Raw genomic sequence first — 23,871 nt, forward strand, 5'->3', positions numbered from 1 at the left:
GGTTAAAGCTTGTGGTTAAAAGACCAGTGGGTCAATGTTTTGGAACAAAGGAGATTAAATGCTGCTGTCAAGGACAATTCAATAAGATCCACAGCAGACACAGGTTTTCCACCGAGTTTTTGTTTTCCTTATGGCTTTGGATGTATAACTGGATTTTTGTTTTCCAGGTGCTAACTAATAAAGATACATATCAAAAAAATGTAAGAAAGAAAGGAATGATTATAGTCATCCTTTTCAGTAATTGTTTTCTGCTATAACTGAAAATGCTGCATTCTTATTACAAATGTCTGTCACAACCAGAGACACCACAAAGACACATTCAGTGGCGTAATCTGCAGTCAGGAAGGGCCTCTGGAGAGCTGAAGAGATGCTTTTCACTGTGAACACTCGCTCGGGCTGCCAGGATGAAGCTGACTGTGAGTGGAAATACAGTTGCAGTGGACAGCAATGAAGTGAGATGCAAAGGCAGGGGTTTCCAAATATTAGCAGCTAGTGATTGTGCATGTCTGTCTCAGACGGACAAAATGGAAGACTCTACTTAGGGAAGGTAGGGGGGGCTAAATTTGTAGCAAATAAAAATGGGTTAATAGCTGGATTAAGGCTGCCTCATTCTTTCTGAAATGGCATGAAGATTAAGCTTGGATATAAGACTATGTCTACTTTTCATTATTTAAGCTATGTTGATTGTAACAGTGTCTAGAACCAGTATTTTGCACTGATTGTAATGGTTTAACAAAGGCTGAGGAGAGAGCGGCTTGGAGAGATCTCTGGTTTAATGACACTTTCCTGTGTATTCAGTCTCACATCTCATTGGAGGCTCCAAGCATCCTAACTCGACTGCAGTAATGAATTTAAAGACCCTTAATGAAAGGCTCCTGCTTGGTTTCTCATCTCCCCATTCATCTGCATTTAATCTGAAGCATAGAGGAATGGTTGCACACAACACTGCACCTGTAAACACAAATGTATACAGGTGCAGCTTTCACATAAAATGTTATATTCGAATGAATGTTGCTTTGTGCAAAAATGTGATGCTGTTTGTCAGGCTGAGTGTTGGTTTTGCATATGTCAGTCATAATACACTGTCTGTGCATGAGGTTAAGACTGGCATCAAAACAATTAAGGAGGTTAACAGGGTGTTAGTCTACAAGCAAAACATGTTGCATTAGAAACATCTATTATAATCTCAATTTAGGTGGGAGTAAACAACAAAAGCCAGACGGGTGTTCTGGAGGGTCAGGTCACTGTTATAAACCTCTTTGTGTTTGTTAGATGAGAATTCAAAATGTATCACTAGCATGTGGTCACTTACGACAGAAATGCCTTTAAATTTGCTTCTTTGGGGCGTACAGTCATACAAACAGGCATCTGTAATCATTATGTTGCCATGCTATCAGCCTGGTATCCATGATGACCACCATGGCAACGGTTGTTGAGAGCAGAAAATTCTGATTTCTGCACACCCACGTGGTACAAATGGAAAAAAGGGCTGCCCACTGAGGGAGATCTACAGTACCAAATGCATGTTATACAACACTTTCTGATCGGTCGTTCAGAGGCAGCAGCACTGTGCAAACCTGACTGAGGCCTTTGCATGTGGGTTTGAATGTTCTCTCTTTATTTGCGTGGGTTCGCCTCAAGTGCTCAAGTTTCCAGTCAAACTAAAATCTGCATGTTTAGGACTGTGGATAGTTTGCTCGCTGACCTTTGTGTAAACGCTCTCTCTTTGTTTTTCAAAAGTGCTGCAATTCAGAACCACAGCAAAGGATTTTAATGTTAGTTTGCTTATTTTGCAGTAACACTGGCCACTACGAGGAGTGGTGAAATGCCATTACAACACCAGACATGTACAGTACATTTTCCACAAATGTGACCACTGATCTGGAGGGAAACCTTCAAAACTTAATTTGGAAAGCTATCCTATCAAACTTAACTCAGTTTATGGTAAAAAAAAAAAAAAAATACTCATAAACTCATAAAGTTTATTTAACTTTAGCTCCTCCTGGGTGTCTTAAAATTTTATTGTTCATTTTAAATATTGATTTGTTACTACTGGAATTTACTTTCACAAAAACCAGAGATGCAACAAAACAGAATACAAAGGGTTAAACAAACAGTAGAGCTCACAAAGACTACAACAGGAACGTAACACAACAAAAAGCATGCACTAGTTACACACTGAGGGTTGACTGGAAATGGGAAACAGGGTAACTAGGAAACATGGTGAAAATAATCAAGACAAATGCAAAGAAGGAAGTAAAATTGACACAAGGTATGAAAAAAAAACTGTAGCTAGAACTTGTGTGATAAAAGTGAGCCTTTGGTGATTGTGGCTCAAGAGTTGGGAGTTCGCCTTGTAACCGAAAGGTTGCCGGTTGGAGCCACAGCTCGGACAGTCTCGGTTGTTGTGTCCTTGGGCAAGACACTTCACCCGTTGCCTACTGGTGGTGGTCAGAGGGCCCGGTGGCGCCAGTGTCCGGCAGCCTCGCCTCTGTCAGTGCGCCCCAGGGTGGCTCTGGCTACAATGTAGCTTGCCATCACCAGTGTGTGAATGTGTGTGTGAATGGGTGGATGACTGGATGTAGTGTAAAGTGCTTTGGGGTCCTTAGGGACTAGAAAAGCGCTATACAAATACAGGCCATTTACCATTTGCCTCAGTATTATAAAATATGAAAAAAAAAAAAAAATTCAAATACAGAAAAACCTAAACACAAATCCAAAACTCACATTTGTTAACTAAAGATTCAAGTTTTAGACACAGCACATAATCCTGAGACTATGACACCCATTCCTGTGCTGTTTCAAGCTTGGAGCTTTGCCTTTAGCTACGTTATCTGATAGACTTTTTCCTCTGATATAAGTGATGTTGCACTCAGTGTCAGTAAAGTCTTGTAACACTGAACGAGCGTGCTCCCTTTGTTGCACCATCAGGCTGGTTTATCACAATGCAAGTTTACCCTCTAGTGGAAGAGTTTGGTTTTGTTCGCAGGAGCACGCAGTAACAGAAAGTGCTCACCACATCCTTATCTGATTTTCAAAGACAGAATGATAAGGTGAGGATTTACAGGGATTCACTGCTATTGTTGAACTGTTGAAGGTATTTGCATATCTCCAATACACACGCTTTCTTTTTTGTTTTTGTTTTTATAATTCAATTCAATTCAATTCAATTTTATTTATATAGCGCCAAATCACAACAAAAGTCGCCTCAAGGCGCTTCATAGATACAGAGAAAAACCCAACAATCATATGACCCCCTATGAGCAAGCACTTTGGCGACAGTGGGAAGGAAAAACTCCCTTTTAACAGGAAGAAACCTCCGGCAGAACCAGGCTCAGGGAGGGGCGGGGCCATCTGCTGCGACTGGTTGGGGTGAGAGAAGGAAGACAGGATAAAGACATGCTGTGGAAGAGAGACAGAGATTAATAACAGATATGATTCAATGCAGAGAAGTCTATTAATACATAGTGAGTGAGAAAGGTGACTGGAAGGGAAAAACTCAATGCATCATGGGAATCCCCCGGCAGCCTACGTCTATTGCAGCATAACTAAGGGAGGATTCAGGGTCACCTGATCCAGCCCTAACTATATGCTTTATCAAAAAGGAAAGTTTTAAGCCTAATCTTAAAAGTAGAGATAGTGTCTGTCTCCCGAATCCAAACTGGAAGCTGCTTCCACAGAAGAGGGGCCTGAAAACTGAAGGCTCTGCCTCCCATTCTACTTTTAAATACTCTAGGAATAACTGACCATTTTTTGTTATGCCTTGAAAAAAATACCATTTTCAAATCATACTTACTACCCAAATAATGATTAAGAACACAGATTGGGTTTGACTGTTTCCTCAGTCACTCTGAGTGTGATGGTTTGCATTCTTGTGTGTGATAAAACAGGCTTAGAGGGAAGGCTAAAGAATTTCAAATATCTCTCAAAACAAAGACACAAAGATAATTTTACAAAACTCAAGTCAGAAATTAAATCATCCTGTCACGAGGGACTTTTAATACACCCTACCACCCACCCACCTACACACACACACACACACACACACACACACACACACACACACACACACACACACACACACACACACACACACACACACACAAACACACACACACACACACAGAGAGAGAGAGAGCTCGTACGCTCGTACATACAAATTAGGCAAAGAAACATGGCTGTAGCAGTTTTATTTCCAGACAATAAACATGAATATAGATGATTTCATGTATTCAAGAATTCAGATTGTGCAATAAGAATAAAAAGGTGGGCGAACATATTCTTTCAATAGCTTCACACTATCTTCAGTTATCATTATTTTCCATTCCCAGTCACTCCCAAGTCCAACCTGTTCAACCTGTCCAAACCTGGAGCACAAGAGTGACTTATGTGAAAGTCGACTAAAGAGGACAAGGTGTGTTCTTAGGTACGATCTTCTGCTACCTTAACCATTACCCTGGTTAAGATTATTTTTTAGCCTTTTTAGCGTTTCTTAAAGAAGAGACGATGGAGGCCACAGAAAGGGAAAACACAGAGGACATTGAGACTCTCATGGAGGACATGGACTACATCCCTGGTCACTTCCACCTGGATCTAAATCTTAACTGTGATCCTACTGGGCCAGTGAAGCTGAGACATCGGGACACTTATTTAAGACAGGAAAGCCTGCGAGCTGAGCTAGAAGCAGAAGTTGGATATTTGCAATATGCTGTGCGAAATCTGTTGGGCCTGCTGGCTTTTAACCTGGAACAGCTGGACACTGCTGAGGAAATATTCAGGTGAATATTCACTGCCATCTTTTTTTTAAGGAAGAATATGCAGAAAATTCACTGAGTCAGAGGAAGGATATTTGATACACAGTAAATACATGATTTCTTCAGAGATCTTGACTGCATTTTCTTTTCTTTCTTTTGTTTTTGCTGCCTTGTGCAGAATAGAAACATCAGACAGATAAGAAGGTTTATATATGTAAAAAACATCATACACATTTTTATTTTAATTCAAGTAACTTAGCTCTCTGCAGACTTCAGACATTAAAATGCTGCTCGATTGTCCAATTTTTACTATTTATTGACACTTTTATTATCGTATGATTCAGCGACACATTTATGGTGCTGCAAGTTGAACCCATTTTTCTGCAAGCAACAGAAGACTGGTTTAATTCCAGCCAGAAATACAAAACTATGTGGTATTAGCTGCTATAACCCCTTGTGACAAGAGACAAGTCAAAAGTATCTTTAATAAGAATTGGTAAATAATGAAAATCAGAAATACTCATTTGTCATATTAACACATTAGCATTTGGTTGACAGCACAATTCACAGCTGCAGGTGACAGAAATGCCAGTTTCTGTCAATAATACCAAGGTGTACACCCATCCATCCTTCCATCCATCCACCTTTCCATCCATCCATCCATCCATCCATCCATCCATCCATCCATCCACCCATCCATCCATCCATCCATCCACCTTTCCATCCATCCATCCATCCATCCATCCATCCATCCATCCATCCATCCACCTTTCCATCCATCCATCCATCCATCCATCCACCTTTCCATCCATCCATCCATCCATCCATCCATCCATCCATCCATCATTAGTTGGGTGAAGGACAGACCACTTAGTCCTTTGAGTACTTAGTTTGAGTAGTAATCTAAAAATTTGTTTAGATTAAATATCTTTGTAACTATGAGAACTTTGTTCATGTAAGCTATATAAAATTTCACTTAAAGACTAAACAGGAGGTGTCATTCAACTGGCACAGCAATTGGCCAGGTAGTTTTAGTGTCTGTGTCCACCCCTATCATAATGAATCAATCAGATCTATATTTTGAACATATAAGTAACAATAATGGACAAAAAAAAACTAATAAAGGTGAAATCATTGAAAGCCATCCTATTCACATGGAGAAAAAATAAATAAATAAAAAATGCTGACCACTCCCAGTTCAAAAAAGAGTGGGAGGAAGCAAATGCTTATTAATTCCTACCCCTAGCTAGTTTATCATGCATGTCTGTTTTGATTATACAGTGTAAACACATATAAATAAATATATGAATACATACATCTTTATACATTGAACTTTAATTTTTCAACTATAACTATCCACAAGTATTCCTTTTTTAATATGTCACTATATACAATTATCAGTTCTTACTGCACAGTACAAGAAATAAGAAAATGAAGAAAAGATAATTATCCCATTGCAACATATTCATAACTACAGTAGCTGGTAATTCTATAGTTAAAATTCCAACTTCACTCACAGCTGCCATTTCTTTTCTTTTTTTAGTTAGATGCTGTGTGAAATGTTTTTCAGTGCCTCCTGGATCTGATAGCTCTTTATGTTAATCTGGACCTGATTCTAAGCCCGACCGTCTGTGTGTTTTGGCCTTTCAGGGGCATTTGCAAAGAGGACCCTGGGAATCTGAATGCCTGGGCAAACCTGGGCTACGTGTACGACAAGCTGGGAAGAGAACTGGATGCAGGGGAGTGTGTGGACAAAGTGTCCAACCTCATGGGCTTAGACGGCGGTGAGGCGTCTCAGGATGAGATCAGGATTATGGCTGCACGCTGCCTGGTCGAGCAGGCCTACGTCTTTCCGTACGATATAGAGCTGGACAGCGACGACGACTTGAGAGAGCGACTGAACACTGCACTGTCTTTTTACAACAGAGCCCTGCATTATGGGGGTGACCTGGTGAGAGATATGAATACTTTAAATAAAGAGACAACACATGGTTAACTGCCAAGAATCACATTGTAGAGTGTAAAGACAAAGTGGAGCACTGATATAATGACTGGTTAGATGGTGAGCATTCACATCATTCTAGCTTTTCTACTGGATGGTATTTTACTGCGCAACACTGGTAATTAGATGGCTTTGAAATCATTGCTGACTAACTGTGTGATTCATTTCCTCCCACAAGAATTAACTGGAGGAATATGACAATGCTCAAAAGATTACACACAGTAAGACAATGAGGCCATTTTACTTTGTTGTAGTCTAAAATCACAAATTTAGTAGCAGATAAGAGCTCTTAAATCACTGTTTCACGTTGTAGGGAGCATTTAAGTGGGGTATTACTTAACTTGCGGTGCTGTTTTTCAGATACCGATAGAGGAAAAACGAAGCTGGTATTTTAAAATGGCAACAATCTACATAAGGTACAGGGTGATACGATTTAGATTACTATCACCACACAGTGTGAAAATATTCAAGTTATTTTCTGTCTGCAGGCTGGACAACATAGTAAAGACCAAAGAGGATTCTGAGTACTCCAGACTTTCGCACTACAATAAAGGACTCCAGTTTCTGAAAGAAACACTGGAATCTGAGAAAACACAGCACAAAGGTAAACATGTGACAGTATTGTATCGAAATGAATCCACTACATGTGCCAGTTCTTACAGATGTTCAAGTTTCAGTACAGCAAAAAGTATCAAAATTAAAGGTGTTCATGAAGACTGGCCGTACCACACTCTTTAATAATCAGAGATTGATTATAAATGTATTAGTTTGTGCATAATTTTGCAAAAAGGTGTTTGTTTGACATCTGATTATACATACTAACTAAAGGCAGATCAATACAGTCATGATAAATGCTTTCAGTCATAGAGTCAGAGAGAAAAAAGAAATACAAATCTGTTCCGCATGTGGTCCTTAAAGGTCTCAGATTAACACTACAACACACAACATATTAGATCATGACATTATATATTTCTAAAAGAACGTCTACAATGATCTTACACAACCAATTCTGTCTACGCGTCAGTTTGAAGAGGTCATTCCCAAACAATTTGGAAAGTCAAAGTCAATCATTGCACAAGGGAAAGATTATTATTAAGAGAAAAACATTCAACATAGTCCCAACAGTCTCATTATGATTATTATCATTATTATCATTATCATATTATCATTATTATTGATTGCAAGTCGGTGAAGGTGTATTATCCATATGAATGAGCTACTAGTTTTTGTTGCTGAAATCATTTTGTTAAAACTACAGGCCAGTTTGTTTGTCTATTTCCTCAAGTACATGCTATTTACAAAAAAATAATTAATTCCCATCAGCTCTAGCTTGGTGTTATGTCGGCATCATGTTAGAAAGGAAGAAGGAGTTTTCCCCAGTGCCCATGTCCATACACGACTGCGGTTTCTCGGCTTCGGATCCTCTTTCCTGTTATGGAACTGTGAGTTAACTCATGCACCTCTCACCAAGCTGGGACAATAACAATTACTTTTCCTCAAACTGTTAGGACTAAACCTCTGCAATCAGCCTGTCATCTGACTTTTGTTAGAGATAAAGTATCTGAATTTCACTTCTTCACTTCTATTTAGTACATGATGATCTTCCAGGCCCGGGAGCTGCTGCCAGTCCTCTCCGAGGCCTTCCCCAAACTGCAGCTCAATTCATGTTTAAGCCATTTACCTTTATCTGCTAAAATGCTGTCAAACCTAAAATGAGGGCCAGTGAGTGAAATGCGTTTTATTTGAGACTTTTCAGTTCAAAAGATTGAAAAATATGTATCTAACTAGGACAACAGAAGTTTTTTTTATTCAACTAAAAACTGCTGAACAAGTCATTAACTCACTCACTTACTAATTGCTCATTTGGTTTAAGAATGAGTGACAGACTGGCGACCTGTCCAGGGTGCACCCCGCCTCTCGCCCTATGACAGCTGGGATAGGCTCCAGCGCCCCCGCGACCCTGAAAAGGATAAGCGGAAGTGAATGGATGGATGGGTTTAAGAAATACTGCTGCACTGTTCCCTTTTAAGATGAGATAATAACAGATCTGTCTGTATTTCCAGGCCATAAATATGGCCAGTGACGATGCATTTATCCTGAACCTTCTGGCCAGAGTCTTCTCTCTGCTGGGTAAACATGACATGGCTACAGGGATCTGCAATATGGCCCTAAATGTGCTGCCAGATCCAGAACTCAACTGGCAGGCTTACTGCACCCATGCCAAGGTACTGTAGCTACGACTAATCAAGTCAGTTGCTATGATAGCTTCTTTTAAGGCCAGAATAGCTGTATTAGTTTAAAGTGGCTAGTACATGTAAAAAGTTTACATATTTGGACAACATGTTCTCTGTGTAGATCAATATAATCCTGTACGTGGGGGAACTCGAGAAGGCAAAGCTTGGTGATGGTGGAATCCCAGACCGACAGAAGCTAATTGAAGCTAGAAAAGACTTAGACAAAGTACTCGGTGTACGCCCCTGTCTTCGAACACATTTGGAGATGGCACAGGTAAAAGCATAAAGTGCAAAGCTGGTCAAATTCGGTGTTTCATGTCCCAACAAGGCTTTCAAGTTGATGTTTTTCATTTCAGGTATACTACTACATGGGTGTAGATGCACTCCAGGAGAGCCTTTTGGTGGATGAGAGTGCAATAAATAGTGCCCTGGTGAGTTTGTCTCACGCTCTGAAGTTTGAGCTGGGAGACTGCTTACCGGAACTTCATGTGCTCAGAGGACGCTGCCTCCTCGTGAAAGGCGAGGAGCAGAACGCCGTAGACTGCTTCAAAAAAGCTCTGGAGTTAGAGAAACAAGGGAGCAGAGACACCACAGCCCTGCGCTGCCTCTTACAGGCTCTCCTGACTCTGTTCATGCAGGGAGACCCTGACCCTGGCATTGTCATCACTCAGCTGGAAATGTGGGTGCTCAAGGCAGAGGAGCTGTACTCTCAGGACATAGTGAAGGCTGAGCTGAGGTACCTTTACACGACACACACGGCAGAGGTTACAGAGTTATCGAAGGTTCTGATCAAGACAGGACGCTTGGACCTAGTGAGGAGGCTGCTGGATACAGTGGTGCCTAAACAGCTGGCTAAAAAGAAATCACTGGTCTTTAGGTCGGTCTCGTTAACATGATGCAAAGATATGGCTTGAACAGTTATTAAAGAATGACTTAACATCATTTCATGTATTTAAATAAACAACTCTTACTAAGTGCTGTCTATACAGCATCTACAGGATGTTTTCTCCAAACTGTGATTAATCTATTGTTCTGTTTTTGTAAGATAATAGCTGGAAAGTATCATATTTTTTAGAGTGCTTCTCAAACTGAGTAGTTTTACATCTTAAGCAGTCTTACTGCTATTGCAAAACCCACACACTGTCCCACTACCTCTCACTTAGTAGATGTTTTACCACTAATGACCTGCAGATGGTGGTATATACCATAAGAGTGTTGTACCAAAACAGAGTTGGCAACAATGTATCGTGAGCCTTTGAGAAGTGTGATGTAAGTGTTTATAGGACATTTAAAATTGTATTTAATAAAATAATTACTTTCGGAACACTTAATACACCAACTTTTGCAGATGTGGAATCTCAATCCTGTGTAACACTTTTCTAAGACTTTGGACCACTGCGTAAAGCAAAGTTCTTCACCACTACAAAAAAAAGGTGTTTGTAACACCACAAAGGCTCCAGTGGCTGCAGGAGAGACTCTCCAAGTTTAAGCAAATGTTTAAAAAAAAATTATACTGACAGAGGTTTGAAGGGGGTACAAGCATTTAGTTGACACAGTGATTGTTGATATTTTCCTTAATATAAATACGTGTCTATTAATTTGTAGTTAAATTAATAAGTTATGATGACATATACAAAGCAAACCTGCTGCTTCATCCTGCTGCAGTTTGAAGGATAAAATCACACAGAAATGTATGTTGGGACTCTGTATTTCTTATACTATATTAACATATACGCAAGCCTCAGTTACCATTAAGGAAAGTACAGCTGGTTTAAGGTTTTTTTTCCCCCAATATTTGAAAGGTACATTTCTATATTAGGGGTGTAATCTTCTGTACTTAAAAATACTTACCGGCAAGTACAGTAGAAAGTGAAAATAAAATCAAAGTATGAGTCTGGAAAGAAGATTATTGGAAAGATTATTTTTGCCAAAGTTGTTTTAAAGAAAAAAAAAAAAGATACAAATGAGTAAAACCTTTATATATGTTTTTTTCTTTTTTGTCTTGCCAAGGATATCAAAATGAGTCCAGTGTGAAGGTGAGTGATTGTAAGTATTTATGTATTTGCAAAAGCAGCTGAAGCAGTCTCCACCTTTCTGTGGAAGCCAAAATGGATTTCCATTCCATTGTTATTCAAATATGTTCACGTAGCCTTGAGTTTGTCGTGACGCACTTCAGACGTCTCTGCTGACTTCACTGCCACTACACTGGGGACTCATGAGATCTTGTTTACAGAATATAACATATTCTGAATATTCAGAATATAACATATAACAGGATGCTCAGGACGGATTTCATTCAAAAGTATAAAACAGTGCAGTCCCCGTTGGAAAATCACATTGTAAATTTTTACATAAAAGGAAAAATGCTTTTATTAAGTTCATTTGACAACTTCTTTTGTTAAGCGCCGGTGCAGAAAGATAGAAACTTACATGAAGGACAAAAACCACGTGAAAAAAAAGTTACAGAACTACACAAAGATTTCAAAATGTTATTAATCTTTTAGTTCTATCAAATCATAAACAAGAAGACTGAAAGTCACAAAGTAAACCTAGACTGAATGCTGAATGAGCTAAGGCAAAGACAAACTTTAACTCTGATTTCTTTAAAAGTTAGATTTATGATAATGATTTGAGTTACAATTTGTCTGATCCCCCATCGTAAGGTCTTTGACCGTTTCTTGTTTTTATTATTGCAAATGTGTTTGATGAGTCAGAGGTCTTTAAAACAGGGATTAAATTAAAAATATGCATGAATAACACATATTGTTCTTGTCTTTAGCTCATCAAAGCAAACCTCTTACAAGCTCTTTAAAAAAAAAAGTCAAAACCAAATACCAGTTCACTTAGTCACACCAAACATAGTTAAACTCAATCAAATGCCTTTTTAAAGACAGAGCACACCAATGAAAAGCAACCCTGGCATGAAGCCATAACAGACTCTCATCTTTGCCTGGTGGACTTAACTGGTGCAGGCATGTTGATGACACTTGTGCTTTTCTTGCGAATTTGTAACTCACGGTGCATCTCACACCAAGAGCACCACACACAGAAACAGGAACTCATGATGTCCTTACAGATAGAACCCTGTAGAGAAATATTTGTTAATTATACACTTTTACCACTTTATCCAGTCATTAGTTATAGCTATAGCTCCTTCCTCCCATCACCCCAATCGGTTGTGGCAGATAGCTGCCCCTGCCTGAGCATGGATTTCTTTCTGTTCAAAATGAGTTTTTCCTTTCCACTGTTGCCAAATGTTTGCTCAAAGTGGGTCATTTGATTGTTGGCATTTTCTCTCTGTTATTATAGGGTCTTTACCTTAAAAAATAAAGTGCCTTTAAAAAGATTGGATTGAATTAACTATTACTGAACTGAACTATTACTAATACTTGAGCATCAGATTCTCTTTATTTCTGACTGTGGGAATGTAAAAAACAGCAGAAATTTTTAACAAGAATTTCTTTGAAATTTACCTTGATGCCGTATATATATCGAATCCCAACCTTAATGGCTAAGGCAGCAGGAGGTACAACAATTGGTATCCCAATGGCTGAGATCACAGCTGTGCTGAACATGTCGCATAATGGGACTCAGCGGTGGTCTCCCATCTGTCCTACAACTGTGCAGGTAAGGCAAGGGCAGCACCAGAAACCATAGCAGCCTGAAAACAACTGCAGTTTTACGTTGTAATACATGATTTAAGCGACAACACATACTGTAGCTGAACAATTGCATAGAGAGTTGTTGATGCTTACAAGATGTCATGTGTTTACAACAGTCACAGAGGGTGGTACTCTAGTTTGTCGATGATTGTGTTTCCATTGTTGTTGAATGTTAGTCACAGAATAAAGTCAAATTACCTGTTGATACATAGGAATCAGTACCAAGCAACAGCACCTAAATAGCAAAATTGTCACTTTCAGCAGCACATATTTGTTGTTGATTCAAATGCGGAACATTGATTTGGATGCTGAAATGCATAGTAACAACATTAAAACAGAAAAAAAAAACCCAACCTGCTATCTTCTACAGTTGAAATACATAAATGTCAATGTTAAGTTTTAAAGACAAAAACACTAAATCTACACACAGTGCCAATGGACATCAGTTACAGGCATGTTTTAAAAACTACTTCATGCTTTATGCTAGTACTATATACTGCTTTATATCTTTCAATAATAATCACAATACATAACAATTCTTATGAAGAAACATGAAAAAAAAAAACAACCAACAACAAAAAAAAACATACCTGCCAAAGCCGGGTATGTTGTTGTGAAGTCAGGTAAATATGAAAGAACATGCCTTCTGTGCCTTTTGTATTATACAATCACTTGGCAAAAACAATGTTGTAGAACCAGAATTATTGCCAAGAAAAGGGTTAAAACAATAATGTACATTAGGAATCATGTGTCCATGGGTTTGTATTTCTGTAGGTGTGCCAAATGTGTTGTTGACTCCACATTAAACAAATATGTAAGACTGCGTTCTTCCATTTGCGCAACATCTCTAAAATTAGAAATATCCTGTCTCAGAGTGACGCTGAAAGACTAGTTCATACATTTACTACTTCCAGGCTGGACTACGGTAATTCATTATTATCAGGATGTCCTAAAAACTCCCTGAAAAGCCTTTAGTTAATCCAAAATGCTGCAGCAAGAGTACTGACAGGGACTAGAACGAGAGAGCATATTTCTCCTGTTTTGGCTTCCCTTCATTGGCTTCCTGTTAAATCCAGAATTGAATTCAAAATCCTGCTCCTCACATACAAGGTCTTAAATAATCATTAAATAATCATAAACCCATCTTATCTTAATGACCTTGTAGTACCATATCACCCCATTAGAGCACTTTGCTCTCATACTGCAGGCTTACTTGTTGTTCCTGGAGTATTTAAAAGTAGAATGAGAGGTAGAGTATCACTTCCTGTTCCTGCTCAAACACAGTGGTGTTTCTGAGTAGCTTATTTGCTTAGCAATTTAATTAACAACTTTTAAATACATTCTTTTTTCAGAGTATAATCTTCACGGGCTTCATCCGAAGCACACTTTCTGTGTACTCACTACCTAATTTATAGCCAAAGTATTCACTCACTGTCTCTGTACTGTTTCGCTGGCTTAGCTTAGCTCGTAGCCGACTCGTTAGCACCATGGCTACTTCACCTGTCCCTCCTGCACTTTCTTGCTCATTGTGTCAGATGTTTAGTTACTCCTCGGCCTCCTTTAGCAGTAATGATATCTGTAACAAATGTAGCATATTTGCAGCTCTGGAGGCCAGGATTACTGAATTGGAGACTCGGCTTCGCACCCTTCATTCACCCGTAGCTAGCCAGGCCCCTGTAGCTGGTGCAGCCGAAGATAGCGTAGGCCCCACTAGCTGTTCCCTGGCAAACCCCAAGCAGCTGGGGAAAGAGGGTGGCTAGGTGATGGTGAGGAGGAAGCATAGTCCTAAACAGAAGCCCCAGGTACACCACCAACCCGTTCATGTGTCTAACCGTTTTTCCCCACTACGGCGACACACCCGCCGGGGATCAAACTCTGGTAATTGGTGATTCTGTTCTCAGACATGTGAAGCTAGAGACACCGGCAACCATAGTCAATTGTCTTCCAGGGGCCAGAGCAGGCGACATTGAAGGAAATTTAAAACTGCTAGCTAAGAGTAAACGTAAATTCAGTAAAATCATAATTCACGTCGGCAGTAATGACACCCGGTTACGCCAATCGGAGGTCGCTAAAATCAATATTGAATCGGTGTGCAACTTTGCCAAAACAATGTCGGACTCTGTAGTTTTCTCTGGTCCCCTCCCCAATCAGACCAGGAGTGACATGTTTAGCCGCATGTTCTCCTTAAATTGCTGGCTGTCTGAGTGGTGTCCCAGAAACGATGTGGGCTTCATAGATAATTGGCAAACCTTCTGGAGGAAACCTGGTCTTGTTAGGAGAGACGGCATCCATCCCACTTTGGATGGAGCAGCTCTCATTTCTAGAAATATGGACAAATTTATTAAACCCCCCAAAATATGACTATCCAGAGTTGGGACCAGGAAGCAGAGTTGCAGTCTTACACGCCTCTCTGCAGCTTCTCTCCTCCTGTTACCCCCCCAAAAACCCATCTCCATAGAGACTGTGTCAGCTTCCAAAAAGACAAAAATCAAACTAAAAACCAGCAACAAACTACGGTGGCCCTGAGAGGCCAAAAGCGCTGCAAAAAGAAAAACACTTGCAAAAAGAAAAAGCGCTGCAAAAAGAAAAACACTTGCAAAAAGAAAAAGCGCTGCAAAAAGAAAAACACTTGCAAAAAGAAAAAGCGCTGCAAAAAGAAAAACACTTGCAAAAAGAAAAAGCGCTGCAAAAAGAAAAACACTTGCAAAAAGAAAAAGCGCTGCAAAAAGAAAAAGCGCTGCAAAAAGAAAAAGCGCTGCAAAAGCACACACAACACAACGGAAATAGGAAAAAACACAACGGAAATGTTTCTGGGGAGACAATAACCGGACGGACCAGTTGACCAAAACATGCTGGGCCTTTCTCAATATGCGTACTTGTGCGTACTTGCGTTCTCGTGTACTCGTGATACGTCATCAGTCGGAGACCAAGTACTGTTCCAATTCAAAGTACGCATCAAGCCGAGAACGCGAAAAAGTCCCGGATGTGTTCTCGCTCCGCCCATTTTATCGAGCATGCATCGGTGGTGACTTGTGTGGACTTGGTACAGCTAAATATCCCAGAATGCATTTCGTCCAAAACTCAAACGCGGCAATGGCGGACGAGCGGGTCTAAAAACTTTTAAATATTACTCTTTCTGGGTCACAAAATAAACTTTTAAGTTCTTTTCAAGCGAGAATGTAGCTGTGTAAACTTCGAATATCTGCTCAGTTTATCAAGATATCATATATTTCCAAACGAGGTCCGACGTTTTCGGAGATGTCTGTGACCCGCCAGCTCCATAGCAGACAGCGAGGTCGAGGATTATTACAGCCGGCGAGAACAGCCGACTCCCGGCAGATCGTTTTCAACCCCCCCGCGGTCTTTTCGCTACTCAGGTTAAACAAACCCCAAACCCCAGTAGTTGTCTATTGTATTGAGTGTCCACTAAAATAAAAATAATAATTAATAGAGATTTCACTACTGAGGTTAAACATGATATATAAGTCACTTAGATCACTTCTAAATGTTAATGTTTGGCTTATTTCGGCTTTTTATTTGTTCCTGAGTAAACCGGTTTGGCTGTGATTAAAGTTAAGCTTCATAACATATTACTCACAGTTAAATTAAGGACGGCAGTAAAAACTCCGGACCTGTGACATCATCAAGTACGCTGGTGTTCCAATTGTACAAATCGCGAGTCCGTGCTCGCATTCTCGGCGAGTCCGTACTCCCGTGCGTTCTCGGCGAGTACGTACCCGCCGAGAACGCGAGTACGTACTCGTGTACTTGAGAATTGAGAAAGGGCCGCTAACAAGTGCACTGGGACTGGGAGACACTTCAACGAAGTGGAAGCAGAGCGGCCAAAGAGTAAACTTTCAAAAGTAAGTTCTGAATATTACGTCACTTATTTATGTGCAAATGTTTAATAACGAGGAACATTAAAACATTACTGTTGGCCACATACCGGCAAAGTTATGTGACATTAGCGATGTTTGTACTTTCAGCGTTTACTTTGTTTTAAAGTCTTTACTTTATACGCCGTTAGATAGTCGACCTTAATCTTAGAGAGAATGTGATGATTTTGTGGATAATTAAAGTCAGTCATATATCCACAAACACAACAGGCTGAAAGTCAGTGATGCTGCTCGGTTTGCAGTCCTGAATATCACGGCACAAGCAGGATTCACTGCACTGTTAATGTTAACTATGTTATATTGCTGCCTCTGTTCGGTGGTGTTGAGCCAAACGGACTTTAACGTGTGTTTGAACGAGCTGACGGTTCACTCATTGTAGCGACTTCCACAGTCGCTAGAGCCCGGGGATGGAGCCCGCCTATTTGCCTCACGCGCTGTCAACTTTAGCAATAATGCGAGAGGTGGAATTGTTTGCTTGTTTATTAAAGTGTTTACAGACTAATGTCATGTCGAGATTTGGACTCTTACAACGTCACAGGCTCTAATGTAACAAGACGAAACATGTTGTGCAGCGGTCAACAAAAACTACGGCTACCCAGCCCTCCTCTCTGTCAAAATCAAAACCAGTGAATGACAGACTGACAACGCCCTCTTAATGTCACCGCTAGCACCCACGTGACTCCCGTTACACATCACCATAGCAACCAAACAAATGAAAACCCAGTGATCATCAAAAAATTCAATACATTTAATTATGGTTCCTACACTCATTAAGCTGAAAGAAAGATGCTTTAATCACAGCAGTCACACATGTGTCCACTGTACCAGCTGGGAACTCTTCTTGTTTAGCACTCGTAATAACACTAAATCCTTCTGTTTGTAGCAGTGTATACACCTGAGACTGTCACCTGTCTGTCTGTCCTGCACTCTGTCTCTGTTTCTTTCTCTCTGATTGTGGAATAAAAGTATGAACATGTGTTTATAAGTTACACTTGTGTTTGAATCCTGCAGCTTATCACACATTTGATTTCCATGTGTGACGACTGCAAGTGTCCAGACTGAGGACAGACTGAGGGACCCACTGCTGCACATCATCTGTGAGGCTTTGCATCCCCAATGATCCACCAGGACAAACTCTGTATGAGGAAGAGGAGGAGGAAGAGCCAGCAGCAGCTGACAGATGGAGAGAATAGACAGACTGTTCCCTGTTTGTGAAGGACTGCTAGAAAAGTTTAGAATAACTAATTGTCTGTCCTGAATCAGTCTTATTAGGTAATGTTCAAATAATGTTATCATCCCAGTGTTTGCAGTGTGGGAGAAAGTACTCAGGGCCTTCAAGTTACACACTATGAAAGGCAGCAACAAGTTTAATATTCAGAAACCTAAAGTATGTATCAGCAGCTGAATGGAGCTAAAAATAATTGTTTGTTTCAGTTCTATGAAGCTTTGAGTATTTTGGATCAGTAGTACTGCTGTGTTTGTTGCATCATAATGCTTTAATTGTTTATATGCTTTATATATTCTGAGGTAAGTTGATCTATAGTGTTACATCATATTCTATAATGATGTTATGTGTTTGTAGACTTTCTGCCCAGTTTGACCCATTTAGCAGAAGTCAGCCTGTTTAAGGCTCTGATATCTATTCTGTATGACTTAAAGCAGTTATGACATGGTCTGATTTTCTCACCCAATAAAGGAATATTTCATATATCAGTCTACTCTTCATTCTATCAGAAACAGTTATCACAGCTCGTACATTTGCTTCTTCCACACATATATGTAAGCATTGAGCCAAATTTACTAATGCCAACATATTAAAAGAACAATATTTGTCTCTTATATATAATACATCTATATATACACTGTCACAGATACTTGTCTTTAAGTGAAGATTTAAGGTGATAGGAAATATAAATAAATGCAACTTGAATCTTTACTGAAGCTCAGTGTTTGACACAGAGTTCACTCACATGTGCTGTACCAGTGTACCTGCACATGTGATGTGACAATAGAAGTGATTTGATTTGAGAATTCAAGCTCACTGCTGTAATAACTTATAATGATTAATATAATAACTATAATATTGGCCATCTCATATTTACACTGACTTTAGTCTCATGAACAACATTAACTATTTGTTATTTACTAGTTAATCTTAAATGACTGTTCAGTACAGATATGAAGCCCAACAATCATGTTTTACAGTCCTGTGGTCTCAGCCTCAGATACTTATCAAATCACACAAAGCTCGTGTAGAAACAAACAAATGAACAAAATATGTTCTCCTTCATTTCTGTCAACCACACGTTTCCCGCTATCATGGTTGCTAGGCAACCTGGGCAGCGCGACGGAGGCTAGACCGTCCCATTTCACAAGCCTCACACTTCCGGCCTTAGCGGTCTTTGAGTACGCGGCCCTTGAGGACCGTTGAGGCTGCGTACTTTAAGGCTGCAGGCCCTGAATTGGGATACAGCAATTCAGGGACTGTTTCCCAATTCAGGGTCTGAAATGGGACGGTCTAGCCTCCGACCCGCGCTGCCTAGGTTGCCTAGCAACCATGATAGCGGGAAACGTGTGGTTGACAGAAATGAAGGAGAACATATTTTGTTCATTTGTTTGTTTCTACACGAGCTTTGTGTGATTTGATAAGTATCTGAGGCTGAGACCACAGGACTGTAAAACATGATTGTTGGGCTTCATATCTGTACTGAACAGTCATTTAAGATTAACTAGTAAATAACAAATAGTTAATGTTGTTCATGAGACTAAAGTCAGTGTAAATATGAGATGGCCAATATTATAGTTATTATATTAATCATTATAAGTTATTACAGCAGTGAGCTTGAATTCTCAAATCAAATCACTTCTATTGTCACATCACATGTGCAGGTACACTGGTACAGCACATGTGAGTGAACTCTGTGTCAAACACTGAGCTTCAGTAAAGATTCAAGTTGCATTTATTTATATTTCCTATCACCTTAAATCTTCACTTAAAGACAAGTATCTGTGACAGTGTATATATAGATGTATTATATATAAGAGACAAATATTGTTCTTTTAATATGTTGGCATTAGTAAATTTGGCTCAATGCTTACATATATGTGTGGAAGAAGCAAATGTACGAGCTGTGATAACTGTTTCTGATAGAATGAAGAGTAGACTGATATATGAAATATTCCTTTATTGGGTGAGAAAATCAGACCATGTCATAACTGCTTTAAGTCATACAGAATAGATATCAGAGCCTTAAACAGGCTGACTTCTGCTAAATGGGTCAAACTGGGCAGAAAGTCTACAAACACATAACATCATTATAGAATATGATGTAACACTATAGATCAACTTACCTCAGAATATATAAAGCATATAAACAATTAAAGCATTATGATGCAACAAACACAGCAGTACTACTGATCCAAAATACTCAAAGCTTCATAGAACTGAAACAAACAATTATTTTTAGCTCCATTCAGCTGCTGATACATACTTTAGGTTTCTGAATATTAAACTTGTTGCTGCCTTTCATAGTGTGTAACTTGAAGGCCCTGAGTACTTTCTCCCACACTGCAAACACTGGGATGATAACATTATTTGAACATTACCTAATAAGACTGATTCAGGACAGACAATTAGTTATTCTAAACTTTTCTAGCAGTCCTTCACAAACAGGGAACAGTCTGTCTATTCTCTCCATCTGTCAGCTGCTGCTGGCTCTTCCTCCTCCTCTTCCTCATACAGAGTTTGTCCTGGTGGATCACTGGGGATGCAAAGCCTCACAGATGATGTGCAGCAGTGGGTCCCTCAGTCTGTCCTCAGTCTGGACACTTGCAGTCGTCACACATGGAAATCAAATGTGTGATAAGCTGCAGGATTCAAACACAAGTGTAACTTATAAACACATGTTCATACTTTTATTCCACAATCAGAGAGAAAGAAACAGAGACAGAGTGCAGGACAGACATACAGGTGACAGTCTCAGGTGTATACACTGCTACAAACAGAAGGATTTAGTGTTATTACGAGTGCTAAACAAGAAGAGTTCCCAGCTGGTACAGTGGACACATGTGTGACTGCTGTGATTAAAGCATCTTTCTTTCAGCTTAATGAGTGTAGGAACCATAATTAAATGTATTGAATTTTTTGATGATCACTGGGTTTTCATTTGTTTGGTTGCTATGGTGATGTGTAACGGGAGTCACGTGGGTGCTAGCGGTGACATTAAGAGGGCGTTGTCAGTCTGTCATTCACTGGTTTTGATTTTGACAGAGAGGAGGGCTGGGTAGCCGTAGTTTTTGTTGACCGCTGCACAACATGTTTCGTCTTGTTACATTAGAGCCTGTGACGTTGTAAGAGTCCAAATCTCGACATGACATTAGTCTGTAAACACTTTAATAAACAAGCAAACAATTCCACCTCTCGCATTATTGCTAAAGTTGACAGCGCGTCAGGCAAATAGGCGGGCTCCATCCCCGGGCTCTAGCGACTGTGGAAGTCGCTACAATGAGTGAACCGTCAGCTCGTTCAAACACACGTTAAAGTCCGTTTGGCTCAACACCACCGAACAGAGGCAGCAATATAACATAGTTAACATTAACAGTGCAGTGAATCCTGCTTGTGCCGTGATATTCAGGACTGCAAACCGAGCAGCATCACTGACTTTCAGCCTGTTGTGTTTGTGGATATATGACTGACTTTAATTATCCACAAAATCATCACATTCTCTCTAAGATTAAGGTCGACTATCTAACGGCGTATAAAGTAAAGACTTTAAAACAAAGTAAACGCTGAAAGTACAAACATCGCTAATGTCACATAACTTTGCCGGTATGTGGCCAACAGTAATGTTTTAATGTTCCTCGTTATTAAACATTTGCACATAAATAAGTGACGTAATATTCAGAACTTACTTTTGAAAGTTTACTCTTTGGCCGCTCTGCTTCCACTTCGTTGAAGTGTCTCCCAGTCCCAGTGCACTTGTTAGCATGTTTTGGTCAACTGGTCCGTCCGGTTATTGTCTCCCCAGAAACATTTCCGTTGTGTTTTTTCCTATTTCCGTTGTGTTGTGTGTGCTTTTGCAGCGCTTTTTCTTTTTGCAGCGCTTTTTCTTTTTGCAGCGCTTTTTCTTTTTGCAGCGCTTTTTCTTTTTGCAGCGCTTTTTCTTTTTGCAAGTGTTTTTCTTTTTGCAGCGCTTTTTCTTTTTGCAAGTGTTTTTCTTTTTGCAGCGCTTTTTCTTTTTGCAAGTGTTTTTCTTTTTGCAAGTGTTTTTCTTTGTGCAGCGCTTTTTCTTTTTGCAAGTGTTTTTCTTTTTGCAGCGCTTTTTCTTTTTGCAAGTGTTTTTCTTTTTGCAGCGCTTTTTCTTTTTGCAAGTGTTTTTCTTTTTGCAAGTGTTTTTCTTTTTGCAGCGCTTTTTCTTTTTGCAAGTGTTTTTCTTTTTGCAGCGCTTTTTCTTTTTGCAAGTGTTTTTCTTTCTGCAGCGCTTTTTCTTTTTGCAAGTGTTTTTCTTTTTGCAGCGCTTTTGGCCTCTCAGGGCCACCGTAACAAACAACTTAAACATAAACAATTACAAAGAAAGAACAATACAGTATCCACATCTGAACCAAAGAGTAAAAAACAGTGAAATGTGGATTATTAAATATTAGGTCTCTCTCCTCCAAGTCTCTGTTAGTACATGACTTAATAATTGATCAACAAACTGATTTACTCTGCCTTACAGAAACCTGGTTGCAGCAGGATGATTATGTTAGTTTAAATGAATCAACACCCCCGAGTCATTCTAACTACCAGAAATCTCGAAGCAAAGGCCGAGGGGGCGGTGTGGCAGCAATTTTTCACACCAGTCTATTAATTAATGAAAGACCAAGAAAGACTTTTAATTCATTTGAAAGCCTGATGCTTAACATTGTCCACCCCAGCTGTCAAACTCAGAAACCAGTCTTACTTGTTATCATCTATCGTCCACCTGGGCCTTACACAGAGTTTCTGTCTGATTTCTCAGACTTTATATCTGATTTAGTTCTGAGCTCAGATAAAATAATTATTGTGGGTGATTTTAACATCCATGTAGATGCTAAAAATGACAGCCTCAACATGGCATTTAATCTGTTATTGGACTCAATTGGTTTCTCTCAAAATGTAAAAGAACCCACCCACCACTTTAATCACACTCTAGATCTTGTTTTAACATATGGCATAGAAACTGAACATTTAACAGTGTTTCCTGAAAACCCTCTCCTGTCTGATCATTTCCTGATAACATTTACATTTACAATAATTGATTACACAGCAGTGGAGAGTAGACTTTATCAAAGTAGATGTCTTTCTGAAAGCGCTGTAACTAAGTTTCAGAATATAATCCACCCACTGTTATTATCGTCAATGCCCTGTACCAACACACAGGGTTCAGTGCTAGGACGAATTCTGTTTACATTATACATGCTTCCCTTAGGCAGCATCATTAGAAGACATAGCATACATTTTCACTGCTATGCAGATGACAACCAGCTCTATCTGTCCATGAAGCCAGATAACACACACCAATTAGTTAAACTGCAGGAATGTCTTAAAGACATAAAGACCTGGATGGCCACTAACTTTCTGCTTCTTAATTCAGATAAAACTGAGGTTATTGTACTCAGCGCTGAAAAGCTTAGAAATATGGTATCTAACCAGATTCTTACTCTGGATGGCATTACCTTGGCCTCCAGTAATACTGTGAGGAACCTTGGAGTCATTTTTGACCAGGACATGTCCTTCAACGCACATATTAAACAAATATGTAAGACTGCATTCTTCCATTTGCGCAACATCTCTAAAATTAGAAATATCCTGTCTCAGAGTGACGCTGAAAGACTAGTTCATGCATTTATTACTTCCAGGCTGGATTACTGCAATTCATTATTATCAGGATGTCCAAAAAACTCACTGAAAAGCCTTCAGCTAATCCAAAATACTGCAGCAAGAGTACTGACAGGGACTAGAAAGAGAGAGCATATTTCTCCTGTTTTGGCTTCCCTTCATTGGCTTCCTGTTAAATTCTCTTCTGTGGAACCAGCTTCCAGTTTGGATTCGGGAGACAGACACTGTCTCTACTTTTAAGATTAGGCTTAAAACTTTCCTTTTTGCTAAAGCATAAAGTTAGGGCTGGACCAGGTGACCCTGAATCCTCCCTTAGTTATGCTGCAATAGATGTAGGCTGCCGGGGGATTCCCATGATGCATTGAGTTTTTCCTTTCCAGTCACCTTTCTCACTCATTATGTATTAATAGACTTCTCTGCATTGAATCATATCTGTTATTAATCTCTGTCTCTCTTCCACAGCG

General features: G+C 39.7%; 1 protein-coding gene across 2 annotated transcripts; it reads left to right on the plus strand.

The window, feature by feature from the left end:
• The first annotated feature begins 4,420 nt into the window (after window positions 1-4,420).
• On the plus strand, window positions 4,421-10,264 carry ttc22 (tetratricopeptide repeat domain 22). 2 transcript variants are annotated; one of them, XM_006808145.3, is made up of 8 exons: window positions 4,421-4,778; window positions 6,405-6,705; window positions 7,117-7,172; window positions 7,245-7,360; window positions 8,080-8,198; window positions 8,820-8,981; window positions 9,112-9,264; window positions 9,347-10,264. In XM_006808145.3, the coding sequence occupies exons 1-8, from the start codon at window positions 4,507-4,509 to the stop codon at window positions 9,884-9,886; spliced, it is 1,719 nt and encodes a 572-aa protein (XP_006808208.2). In that variant the 5' UTR covers window positions 4,421-4,506; the 3' UTR covers window positions 9,887-10,264. The 2 variants fall into 2 exon arrangements, with proteins under 2 accessions (XP_006808208.2, XP_087686793.1); XM_087830667.1 differs by having other exon boundaries at window positions 7,117-7,360.
• Window positions 10,265-23,871: the final 13,607 nt, after the last annotated feature.

Source organism: Neolamprologus brichardi, chromosome 17 (assembly GCF_056152115.1).
Source record: "Neolamprologus brichardi isolate AB-2024 chromosome 17, ASM5615211v1, whole genome shotgun sequence".
NCBI classification, from domain to species: domain Eukaryota; kingdom Metazoa; phylum Chordata; class Actinopteri; order Cichliformes; family Cichlidae; genus Neolamprologus; species Neolamprologus brichardi.

Excerpts from the sequence above, each read along its gene's own strand:
- ttc22 (XM_087830667.1), top strand. The coding sequence starts at position 4,507 with ATGGAGGCCACAGAAAGGGAAAACACAGAGGACATTGAGACTCTCATG. Across the intron at positions 8,199-8,819 it reads CTCTTTCCTGTTATGGAACT|GCCATAAATATGGCCAGTGA; the intron begins GTGAGTTAACTC and ends CTGTATTTCCAG. Across the intron at positions 9,265-9,346 it reads CACATTTGGAGATGGCACAG|GTATACTACTACATGGGTGT; the intron begins GTAAAAGCATAA and ends TTTTCATTTCAG.